Raw genomic sequence first — 12,611 nt, forward strand, 5'->3', positions numbered from 1 at the left:
CTGGACAAAGACATAATAAAAATGATATACTCTATCATATAACCAAGGTTAGGGGGGTATGTTTCATTCTCCGGATGTGTGTGGAGGCTTAAAATCTCACCTTCCACTGTAATTATCCGAGGCCCCGCTGCCTAAGGGAGTAATCTCACTCTAGCTGAGGTGTTAGGATGGCGCAGCACAGCGGGCTGCAAAACCACACAGAGCTGTTAGACTGAGCTGACCCCAAGGATCGGTCAGGTCTGAACAGTTAAGTAGTAAGTGTTGACTCAACTGCAAGTTCTGTGACAAAGAATATTCAAAAGAAGCCAAACTTAACAACATGTTTGGAACTCCTATAATGGAGATGTGAAAATTAATTATTTTGATATTAAATATTATGAAGAATTAAAAAAGACCATAAAATAATAGTTCAACATTTTGGGAAATTCACTTGTTTGCTTTCTTTTGGAGAATTAGGTGAGAAGATCAACACCACCTCTCACGCCTGTACGTAAGTACAAAGCTACAGCTAGCAGGCCGCTAGCATAAAGAGTGGAAACATGGGGAAACAGCTAGTGTGGCTCTGCCCAAAGGTTATAAAATCCGCCTATCAGCACCTCTAAAGCTTCACAATTAACACGTCTTATTTGTTTAAGCTCTACAAAAACCAAAGCACATTTCTCAAAATGTTGACGGCTCATTAAAGAATCATTTTACCCAAATTCTAAAACCATTTTTCTTCACTTGTTATAATGCACTTGCCTTTGGTGTAATTTGTCCAGGTTTTGAGATGTCAGTCTCTTAAATTTGTCCCGCCATCCCAATACAATAGAGATGAATAGAATTTCACTGAGGGTGAACACAGCATTGAAAAATTACTTTAAATTCACCTGCAGCATGTCTTTCCAGAAGCAATGTCCGTGTCACTCTGACAAATCCACTCACCTAGCTGTGAAACAGTTTTTCGGTGATTTTCTACCGACAAATTGGTCTCTGCTGGAGCCCAACCCACACGCTGGCATGGACGATGACATAAGACGATTTAAGTTTATGTCTTTTTGAGATCGGTGTACATCAGCTGCAAAGTTGCATCTGCCCATTTGTTTCTTGATTAACAGAGTCATTGTTTCATTTATAGAATATGAGAAATGAAAAATGTCCCATCATAATTTCCTAGGGTCCAAGCTGATGTCTTCAAATTGCTTATTTTTGTCCAACCACCAGTCTAAAACCCATAACCATTGAGTTTATTATAAAGACTTAGTGAAGAATTTGTTTGTTGTTACTGAGGAAGTTGTACCAGAACCAACTTTTGGCATTTTTCATTAATTTTCTGTAAACTGACTAACTAATTGTTGCAAAGAAGTGTCCATGTATAAACAATGTTAGAGATCCTTATAGAAAACGCCTTTGTCGTGTGTTTATATATAATGTAAACAATGTTGTATGTTTACATATAATGGAAATATAATTTTCATTGCTGAGAGCTCCACTAACACAGCATTTAAAGTCATTTCTTCCTTTACTTCCTTTGTATTGAGGTGAGGGCAGAAATTAGAGATAGGTAACTCAAAACCTGGGCAAATAAAACCAGAACTCTGTGCATGACCACTACAGGAAAAAAAAAAATTATATATTTTTTTGTTATTTGGGTGAACCAACCCTTTAACGTTGAAAAATGCTTTGGTCATCACTAGATCATCTGTGCACTTGTTCTTCTTGATCATGTCTTTGTAGCTAACTATGCAAGAAATAGTAATAAAACACTGCTATTTAATTTGCATTTCCTTGCGTTGTTAGTGCTCTGAAACCATTTAAATGTCATTTAATTAGGCACAGATCCACAGAGGCCGTTTCATTAAATGGAAGTTCCCTGATGAAACGCAACATTCAGTTTTAACTTAAACATTAAACCCTGACAGCGGACTGCGATCATACATGTAATGCCTCTTGTTTATGTTTTGGCAGCAGCTTCCATCCCCTGACAGCCGAATCGGCTGGGATGACAGTGAGAGGAAATGGTCTTGTCAAGTGTGATTCATGCCCCCCCCCCACCCCACCACCCCCACCACACACACAGACTACTCAACTGCAGACATGTCTGCTCACATTACAGACGCCATGCTTCATATTCACAGCATCAATTTCACTGACCAAGACCCTCACCACTAAAAACGCTTACATTAGTAGCGGTTGCATGTAGGAAGGGGTTGTTTGTCAGTTTTATCTAAAAACATAAAAATATTAAGGCCTGTTTCTGTTTGCCATAATGTTTGCCATAATGTTTTGCTAATGCAGTCAACATTAGCCATTAAGTCTTCATCTGTGAGTTCAGAGAAAGTGCATAATCCTGTTAGGGAGCCTTTGGAATCATTTCACAGCGAGAGCATTTTTTGTCTTTTAAAATTCACACAGCGTTGCAGAGAAAATAAGAGCGCCACATTCACAAAATCCTGCCTCGTGGATGTGAGATGTTCTCAGAACTGAGATTCAGTCGGAGGTGTTTACCTTGGGATCCACGTTTTAATCATCATAGTTGGGCAGATTCAATAAACAAATAAAAGTCTGTTTTTATACCAAACACCGGCAAAGATTCATCAACCTCTAGATACTTGGCCTAGATCCAAATGTTGACAGTATTTTCAAAGACAGTTCTCTTAGTTCAGTGATGCGCTGCAAACAGAACTCTCAGACCACCCAGCATCTATGAAAAGACTCCATGATGATGTTCTCAAGGCATGAAATCCAGACAGCTTTGAGTTGACATAACAATTTAATACCATCTAGACTTTGGCAGTGGGTTTTATGTGTTGATTTCTTCCTGTTTGTGCAGAGCCTTGTGTTGGCTGTGACCAAAATCATCCAGAGACTACACAGCATTAGATGTGAGGCCTTTTAACTTACGAGCCATGAATCTGTTTATGAGCGGACAGTGTTTATGAGGCCACGCCATTAGAAGAAAAAGTTAATGCACAAACAACATTTGTCCAATTATGTTACAGCTGCGGCCCCTTTGTGCCCAGACATCCGATACTGTTTTTATTATTCTAATGCTCTTGCTGGAATAGAGCACAAGCTGGTCTGTAAGCCATTCAGCAATTCAGGATGTTGTTACAACTGCAGCAGAAAAACAAGAATGAGGGCAGAGAGAAGCGGTCGTGTAAAGCTCAGCAGAAACAGAAGGGATAAATTGAGGGGGATGCATTCTCTGCTGGAGGGAGAAATAGGCAGATATGGTGAGCCAGCGCCAGATTTCTCTATCATGGGCAAACACATACCCCCCCCCCCCCCCCACACACACACACACATATACACAAACCATTTTTAAGTGCACATCTAACCACCTCCAGGAAACCACATCACATTTCTGCGTCTCTCCCTTTTATTCCGCCCATTACAGCAGTAACAGATACGATTAGTGGAGTTTAATGAGCTCTGCAGAGATGAGAGTTCTGCTCGCTGCTTCGCAGCTACAGAACCCTCGGGGTTCGGCTCCACCGAACGAATGATGTGTGTTCCTGCACCATCTCGGCCTCTTTATCTCCTATGTAAATCATCACGTATGTATCATCAGCATGTAAATCTTGCAGGTGCGAAGGCGGGTGGCATCATATGCATTTGTGTACACGCTTGTAATAAACATGCATAATATTTATGAATGTTAAATTCTGTTCCGCGCCAAGTTTTTAATGCGTTCATGGAAGGATGTAAATAATGCTCACACTGAAACCAGGAAATGTTCTGTGTTTTTTTTTTCTTGATGTTATGACTTGAATCGTGTATGAGGTCATTCTTACTTCACTGCATGTGTGTGTGTGACTGCTAAAATATGTTGTACTTTTTCATTAATTTTCAGGACAACATATTTTATGCCTAGTTTTCAGTGAATTTGGTTCCTTTTGATGGCCGCCTTCACATCTTCCACCAGCCTCAAGACTCGAAACCCCCAGAGAACCTCTGAAAACACTTCAAACATCATCTGAGCAAACATCAGGTGCCGAGCAGTTATAACACCACTTAAGATGGATATAAAATGCTGAAAATATCCTTGCAAAGCAATGGAGATTACCTCATGAGAACATCTCTATCAAGGTCATATTTCTGCACTTACAGACAGACTTAAACTTGGAGAACTTTAAAGATCGTTGTGCTACTTTTCATTTTTTAATGACGTATAGCCTGTGAGTGTTTCTCACCTCAGTGATGTAACTGATTTGCATTTATTTAGTGTAATACACTAATGTAGTGCAATACATTAGTGTAATTATGGGAGTGCTGTAAACAACATGAGACTACTTTGGTTTACAGGCATTGAGATTAGCAATAGGCCAGTACTGTAGTGTTTTATTGTTATCATTAGAGGGCAGTGTTGTACAGCCCTACCGTTCATTTACTCTCTCAAAATGCTTTTGGATGCTGCAGTCCCTTAGTTAAAATCTATGACATGAAATTGTCTGGTGTTTATAAACTCCTCCACTTAGATCAGGACCGACGTCTCTGATTTCAGAATACCACAGTCAGTTGGAGCTCTTCCCGTCACTGCGTCGACACGGTGGTTGTTTCCTGCCCTCATTTCTTCAGTCACTCTTCAGCAGCAGCTTCAGAGTCATGGTCTGTGTTGTAGTTCACCATCTGTTTAAAACGTCTCATCTTATTTTTCCTGTCAAATGTTATTATTGAAAAACATTTTCTGCATGAAAATATAATTTTAATATGTGTTTTAAACAAACAAATCAACAAACCTCTACATATTCACAAGCATATCTTCAACCGCTACTCACAAGCTTAACAGGAGTTTACCATAGCCTAAAATAACTTATTATGATGTTAACGATGCCATTTATGATATCACACATGCTTGAATCCATTAGTTTTGTCTTTACAGCTCTTATATCCCATCTGTCCCATTTGCCAGATGTTAAAGAAGTGCATCATTTAAAACTGTGCTTAACTGTGCACATACTACACCACATGCCAGGCTTCCAGTTAAGCACCAAAGGAATTAGTTTCACTAATATGAACACAAAAGGAGTATTCCCTGGCTGGGACTGTCTCCTGTTATGTGGCTATTGGAGACTTTTATGCAGACCCGTCTGGAAAATGTGATTTTAGGCCAAATAAAACTATTCAGTTTCTTTTTATTACTGAGAAAAAAATTTTTATCTTCAAATTGAAATACTGTATGAAAAATCAAAAGCGACCCATGCACTGATAATTAAAGATGCAATTTCACACTAGCTATTGGCATGTGAAGTGAACTGACTGATGACTGCTGAGGGATTTAACTTTTTCTTTCTTCACAATAATGTCTCAAAGGACTAAATAGAGAAAGAGGGCCTGTTTCGATCTAACTAATTAATAATCAGTCACAGGAGAAATTTAACTATAAATTGTAATAATATCATCTTGAGATATATAATATAGTGTAAAGATTTCAATACTGGTTCATACAAGAGCAGAGTTTCAGCATTAACACCACTTTTCCCGATACCCTACATTGTGGAATATAAACATATTTTTCTCCAAAACCCTTTTTACTAATTAACAGACTAATCCAAAACCCTCAAATGCATTGCATATGGCGCTTAACACAAATCAGTTATAAAACACCTTACCTAAAATGCCAAAATTAAGATTTAAATGGGGAAATATCTGATCAAAGAAGACACATTAAGAATCTGACCAAGCATTCACTCTCAATTTTTGGTGCTTACAGTGATTGACAGACACATTTTGGTTGGAATTGAGGTCCGATACCAAATATACTGTATTCATCACCTTGCCTATTAATCACCACTACTGAGTTAAGACTGTGAGGGAATACAGAAAGTATCAAAGCTCCAGCAATACCTGTGGTATTAAGAGCAACTTTATCATGAGAATCATGGTTTCTTGTTGAAGTTGTTACTTCAGATATTGGTTGGCGCTTTGATTGTTCCTGATCCATCCTGCAAGAAGGTGAAGCAGTGCCAGAACCCTACTCTAAAGAATACATTAGAATAAGAAATATATGATAATATGATAATATGATAATGTCACTCTCAGTTTCAATCTCGGCTGTGTAACAGAGAGAAAAATGTCCCTTATTTCAAAATAGATTTAGTTAGAGCAGTTTGGAGTTAGTGAGGTTATAACCAGAGGTGGAAAGTAACAAATTACAATTACTCAAGTTGTAATCAAGTTGTCAACTGTAATTCAGTAGTTTTTTTTGTGTACTTGTACTTAGTAGTTTATAAAGTATTTTCAATCACATCCGTTAATGAGTAAAAAAAATTGCAACCCTAACTCGCGACCACTTTTATCATGCAGTGTAAGCTGTGAAAAAAAATACTCTATTAAGTTACTGCTAATGCAAACTGAACATTTCCTGCTGCTGCAGATTCACATTAAAAGCATTTAACTGGCGAAACACAAGTTGTCACAGGAAATGCAAATCTGTTTGTAAGTGAGATTAGCGCTGACTTCTCTCATTCGTCAAAAATGAGTCCACACAACAAGACAACTGTCATTTTCAAATAGCGTCAAAACCTGTTGATTAATATATCATGCCAATCAGAGTTACATTTGCAATTACAGATTTTAACCATCACCCCTCAGTGAACTCCTTGGCTGCGGTCTGAGAGCATTTTCTAGTGAAGTAGGCCTATGTAGTAGCATATGTAGATTAATCATTATGGATTTAGGCCTACCATGTTTTTAAGGAGACTGTTCACATTGATATAAAATAATAAAAACGTTCATTTTGCGAAAGTTGAAAATATTAAACAGTAATATGGCAATTATTTTTGAAAGTCCGGCCCCCACAGTGTCTGCTTTGTGCCCTTGAACAAATGTAGTTGAGGACCCCTGATGCAGAAGTAAGTTAAATAATAGCCTACTTGTACCATTCCATTGGTGGTTAAAAACAAGTTTTCATAGTTTGGTAAGATACTTTTCTCTAAATAGCCATCGGTGCATGACAGTGTTAGTTGACATTAGCAACTTGCTGGTAACTAGTTATTTATTATACTAACACTTATGATTTCCCATTAAAATGACCACCACAATCTCAAACTTCTCATTATAACATGAAATGTTATTGTTTTTCGCCATTGATTTGGCAAAGCATCTGTCAAACAAACTAAAATTGAATGCATTTGTTCCCTTATCAAATCGCAAAAGAGTTAATTAAATAAGTTGCCTATAAGAAGTATAAGATATTGAATCAATATAAATAAGTTATTTTAGGAGGTTAAAAAAGTAACTTTTTACTTTTACTTGAGTGTATTTTTATACCAGTAACTTTACTTGTACTTAAGTAAAAGTTTAACAAAGTAATTGTACTTTTGCTTAAGTAGAATATTTTTGTACTCTTTCCACCTCTGGTTATGACTACGATTGCACACTATTTCACATACTGCGTACATGTTCTGTGCATTGTTAAGTGAAGGTTTTTGATACTTCACCAAAATGAACAACTTGGGTGAGCATGACGTTGTACAGCTCAGTTCATAGCAGCAAGTGTAAGTCTGACATCAGAAACCTCAGAAGTGGATTTTGCCCTTTCATTCTCTATATTTCTCAACATTTCTCCAAGACTCCATGTGTGCTCCGAACAATTCCCATGAAATAAGCCCCTTTTATCTCGACTTTAGCCTGACTACTGCACCCTATCCTGTAAGGTTTGCTGCATACTTTCTTTCAAAATGTTTTTCACCGGTAGTGATCTTATTTACACTGGCACCCAGAGTTCTCCCTTTTGAACAGATAAAGAGCCTCGCCTCATCATTTGTTGTTGCTCTTCCTGCTGTATACAAGACATGTAAGGCACTTTGAGATTTGCCTGTGCTGGTGAGAGAGCGATAGAAAGGAGACAGGAAAAGTGCAAGAGCCGAGCTGGAATGACAATTTTATATTCTTTACATCCATTGTAACCTACCTTGTGCAATTCTATCTATATTTTTTGTTCCCTCCTCCGCACCTCTGCCTCTCTTTCATCAGCTTTCAGATTTGCTGAAGGCAAGCCGTAGGTGAAATCTATTTCAGTTTGCAGATGAAGACACAGATTGACAATCCCTGTAGTTTGGTGTATTGTGCATCGTTATCCTCAGCAGCAATGTCACTGCACTACCCTGTCTGTCACAGTGATATAGTGGGTTACTTTAGTAACACAGAATATGTGATTGAAAGCAACACATTTTGAATGGTGTGTTTAATGTGGCCAATGGTTATTATAAGATCTAACCTTAACCAAAGCACCAGCTTTTATTAGTATTGATGAATTATATAGTGTAATCTCGAATTTGAATCCACCACACAACACATATAATCTATAATGAATCATTGTACAAGTTTGGTCCATTGTTGAAAAAAGTGCAGCTTGTAGGATGAGAGCGGTGTCTTTGATGAAGTGTTTTTATGTGCGTTTGATTATTGTCCTGAATCGATTTTTGTTGATGCACTTGAAGGAAACACCTTTTTAGAAAAAGTATTGATTGTGTGCTTTGTTAAACTGGTTAATAGATTGTCTGGGAAATGATGTGTGATGCTTCCACACCATTTGTGGTTGTGCCCTGTTGTTTCAAAGGCTTAATGATCGCAGTATTGGCAACTGGACAATTAATATTTGATGTTGAATATAAAGGTTACAGTATGTGTGTGTGGGTGTTTGACCCATTGTACTGCAGAAAAATATCTATATCTATGTCACTGCATAGTGTAGTTTTATGATCAGTGGCTCTGGAGTTTAATTAATTTAATAAATGATGTTTGCACTACATACGCAATTTCTCCAGGGTTTTAAATTGTTTTCAGCATTCAGACTACATGAAGCCTTTTGATTTCACAGCAGTGAATTAATAGATTATTGTATGTATACTTGTGTCTGTGATTAATGGCATACATTTATTACCACTTTATTAGGTACACCTATAATGCAATCAGCCATAATTTCTACATTTACAAAGATAATAATGTTTTAATTTTTTATTGATACGGTCAGAGAGGTATTCATTTAACTATATGTTTATTCAGGTTGTAGTTTGCAGTTGTGTTGACCTGGACTGAATTAAGAGAGTAAGAGCTTCAATTACAACATTTAGTTTCATGACTCAACGTCTATAAAATGTCTGAAAATAGTGAAAAATGTGGTCCAATGTGACGTTTCCAAAATGCTTGTTTTGCTCAACGAAAATTAAGACCCGAACATATTAAATATACGGTCATACCAGCAAATATTCACATTTTAGAAGTGAAGTGAACTTTTGGCATTTTTATAATTTATTTGGATCTCATTAGATTTTACAGTTGTACCAAAAAGTGGTCACATTTTTAAAACCTCCAAGCCTTACTTTGATAAAAAAAAAACAAAAAAAAACTATACTATTGTATTTCCCCCAAAGTGTCTTACATGCTTTTGGTCATTTTGAGTCCAGACAGCTGAACGAGCTCTTTAAAAATTGCCCAAAGCGAACACCAGTATTGCTCTACCGATCCTATCTGCTTGCCCCACATAGCACATCTAAATGTACATCCTGACATTTCTCCTACCGTCTTTGGCATCAAATGATTTCCCATTCAAAGCTGTGCTGGCTCGCAAAACTATGACCTGTTCAGTGTTTGTGTTCTCAGGATATGAACAAGAAAATGATCAAGATCACACAGGTTTGGACTCACAAGTGCTGCATGTTCATTAATAGGCCAGTGGAGGGCACTAAGAGAAAGCGGCTGGGAGAAGAAAATGTGCATCTGTGTGGTTTCCATTTCAGTCAAAAACATGCTGAAATTAGCAGGAAGGGAAATTAATTGTGGGAGCCTTTAAATCAACCACAATTAAATTTACTCTGAAAAATGTGTAGGAACAGACTCTTGCTCACTCACCACCTTGCTACTTGTATGTTAAAACAGTGTTTAGAGAGGTGAACTGGTCAGAGTGTCTGTGAACTCGGGCGACAACCAGCCCACTCACGTATTTAAACATCTGACGTCTACTCAACTCTCACCTCGAGGGGACACAGTCTTCCTCTTCAGCCCCCTCTTTCCCTTCTTATCTCTGCCGCCTTCAGTGCCGACTTGTCAAATTTCCTAGTCAAAGCTTGTTTGCTTGGAAATGTCAGCCAGGGTGAAAGAATGTTTTTGGTTATGTAACACATTAATCTATGCTCTCTCTCTGTCTCTCTCTCTTTTTTGCGTGGGCTTTTGTGTGTGAAAGAGGCTTTATATTTGCATCCTGAAAAGACCCTATCCAGATTCTTGGCCTAAAATCATCCCTTCTCTATATGGATTTTGCAGGTTGGATTTCTTTATTTGGCAGAAATGTGGCAGTGCACGATTTCAGCAGAACACGAGAGATTTAACGGCTCAGAGTCTGTATCCGATGACCTCTGGACAGAAGGTCAATCCTTGATCACTGCACCTCTGTCTCCCTTTTTAACTGACAAAGCTTTACATTTGAGGTTTTGGCAAAGTTTAAATGCGGGGAAGCTGGCTAATGAGACATTAGAGGTTAGTGTAGCAGCTCATGAAAAATACAAAAGATACTTATGCTAAAAAGGCACAAAAATATGGAAATTGCCTTTTCTCCAACCCTTTCATTTATCCAACAATTCCAACGTGGATGGCCTCGGAAATAGTTGTGTTGACCTTTCAAAGACTAAGGGGGATTAATGGTAAATGGAAGAGGGTTGAGGAAGTCTGTTTGTGTGTGTGAGAAGGCGGAAATACAGAAGGGATGGCTAGTGTTTTAATGTGGAAGCCTAGCTGGAGAGGAAACCTGAAAGGAGAGGTTTGCCAGGGACACACAAGGGCAAGAACAGGGAAACAAAAACAGGATGGCTCTCAGGCCGACATGGAACATTCTGGAGAGAGGGCGTTGACAGAGAAAGTCAGTGACAGTGTGACAGTAGGAAACCGTGTTCTTCCACGGTGTTATCTCTGTTATTCCCGCTCAGTATGTAAGAAATATGTGTGTTTGTGTGTGTAGTAGCGCTCCGGTATTGAAAGCATTTTATGACCCACTTAAGCCTGCTAGCACTCAGATAGGGAGGACATATAAAAAGCTATAATTTTTACTTTTTATTGTGTTGTATTGCCATCTTTTGGATGGAAGATGAAGAGGGGTGCGGTTTAAGTTAAATTCACCAGATTAAATAATTAATAATAATAATTAATTTCATCAGCATGTCTAAATAGAACAACAGCCTATTTGTGATACATTTATTTTTGTGTCTCCCTCTAGCTGTGCAGTCTCTGAACAGCCTGAATGACCAGATTGCAAGCTTCATGGTGACTGGACCCAAGCCCCTGGAGCAGGAGGAGCCTGCCTTTCTTCCTCCTGAGAAGGACACACTAAAGAAGTCCATGACCCTGATGAGGCACCTCCTCGTGGATGCACAGGTACAAAGTACATTCATTAGCTCACAACAAGGCAGGTGAGGCTAGAGAAAGAGAGACTCGTCACTGATAAAATGGAGACAGGTTGGAGGATTAATCTCCACAGTTCTTACTCGACCTGGGAGTTGAAGGGGGGCTGGAATTACAGGGTGGTCACCAGTGTTGGGCAAGTTACTCAGAAATTGTAATGTATTACTAGTTACTTATTACTCCTTAAAAAAGTAATATTATTACTTTACTTATTACTAGGTGATAAAATAAACTAGTTACGTTACTCATTAAGTTACTATATTACATTCCAGTTTCCCACAGAATGACAGCGCCATTCTCTCCAGACGAGTCCAAGCATCAGTGGCAGTAGCGGCCGGAGTTGTGTCACATTGCTGGTGCACGGAGTTTACAATAGACGACTGCCCAACACTGGTGGTCACACGAGCATTTAAAACAGCGATGTTGCATGTCTACATTGATATAATAAATTTATGAGAATTAATACCTAATTACGAATTTTTATATTCAATATAAAAGTAATATTCAATATATTCATAAATCTCTTGTTTCGCGGGGCACCAGCAGAGTTGTTATTAACCCAGAGTCTCCGGACCTCTGGGTAGCATTTTAATAATTATACAATTATTCACTAGTGATCAGTTAATAATCGCTCAATTATCTTAAATCCATCAGTCAGTCTCATATCTAAGGGTAAATTCTCTTGGCAGGGACTTAGAAATAGGCAGCGCACACAATTCCTTGGTTGCAGTGAATTTTTTAACTAACTAAGGTGATATAAAAATGCTGTTAAATACAACAAAGAAGTAAACCATGGCTAAACAATGAGAATGTGGTTTCTATTGTGAGAGAATTTGACTCATACGGCAGCTAATGTCTAGCCGTTTCAAGGATTACATATGCTGGATTAACCAACTATTGGACATCACTGACCACAGAATGCCTTGTTTTTGCCTTACGGTGGATCGGCGGCCTGCCTTGGCCTGTTGCACGGGTCCCACGCTAGCTGTCCGATTCCTGGCTTTTTGCTAGGGAATTCTCCGGAGGTCTTTGTGTTTGGAATGAAGAAAACCCTCAAGGGTTGGCCGTCCTCGGTCTGGCAATTAGGCTGTTCTTCAAGTGTCCTTTGTTACGGCTGGTGGGACACGTGGTGTGTCTGACCTCCGTGGGCTTAGCTCGACGCATAAAGCTTAAAAAGAACTTGGTCGTTCTTAAATTAACTAGTGTAACTTAACGGACTAATAACTTTTAAC

At 38.5% G+C, this 12,611-nt stretch overlaps 1 protein-coding gene across 7 annotated transcripts in view; it reads left to right on the forward strand.

Moving 5' to 3' along the window:
• The window catches only part of LOC119905641 (kazrin-like), a 193,883-nt gene that overhangs the window by 11,388 nt on the left and 169,884 nt on the right, over positions 1–12,611 (forward strand). For 6 of the 7 annotated variants that reach the window (XM_038722868.1, XM_038722865.1, XM_038722862.1 and 3 more), the window contains exon 2: positions 11,195–11,352. In XM_038722868.1, the coding sequence (XP_038578796.1) occupies positions 11,195–11,352 (158 nt within the window). Of the gene's footprint in view, positions 1–11,050; positions 11,076–11,194; positions 11,353–12,611 lie in introns of those variants that run through there. The other variant, XM_038722863.1, reaches the window with a different exon arrangement.

This window comes from Micropterus salmoides, unplaced genomic scaffold (assembly GCF_014851395.1).
Source record: "Micropterus salmoides isolate LMB-PRFRI ecotype aquatic unplaced genomic scaffold, ASM1485139v1 Ms_hic_scaffold_16, whole genome shotgun sequence".
NCBI lineage: Eukaryota > Metazoa > Chordata > Actinopteri > Centrarchiformes > Centrarchidae > Micropterus > Micropterus salmoides.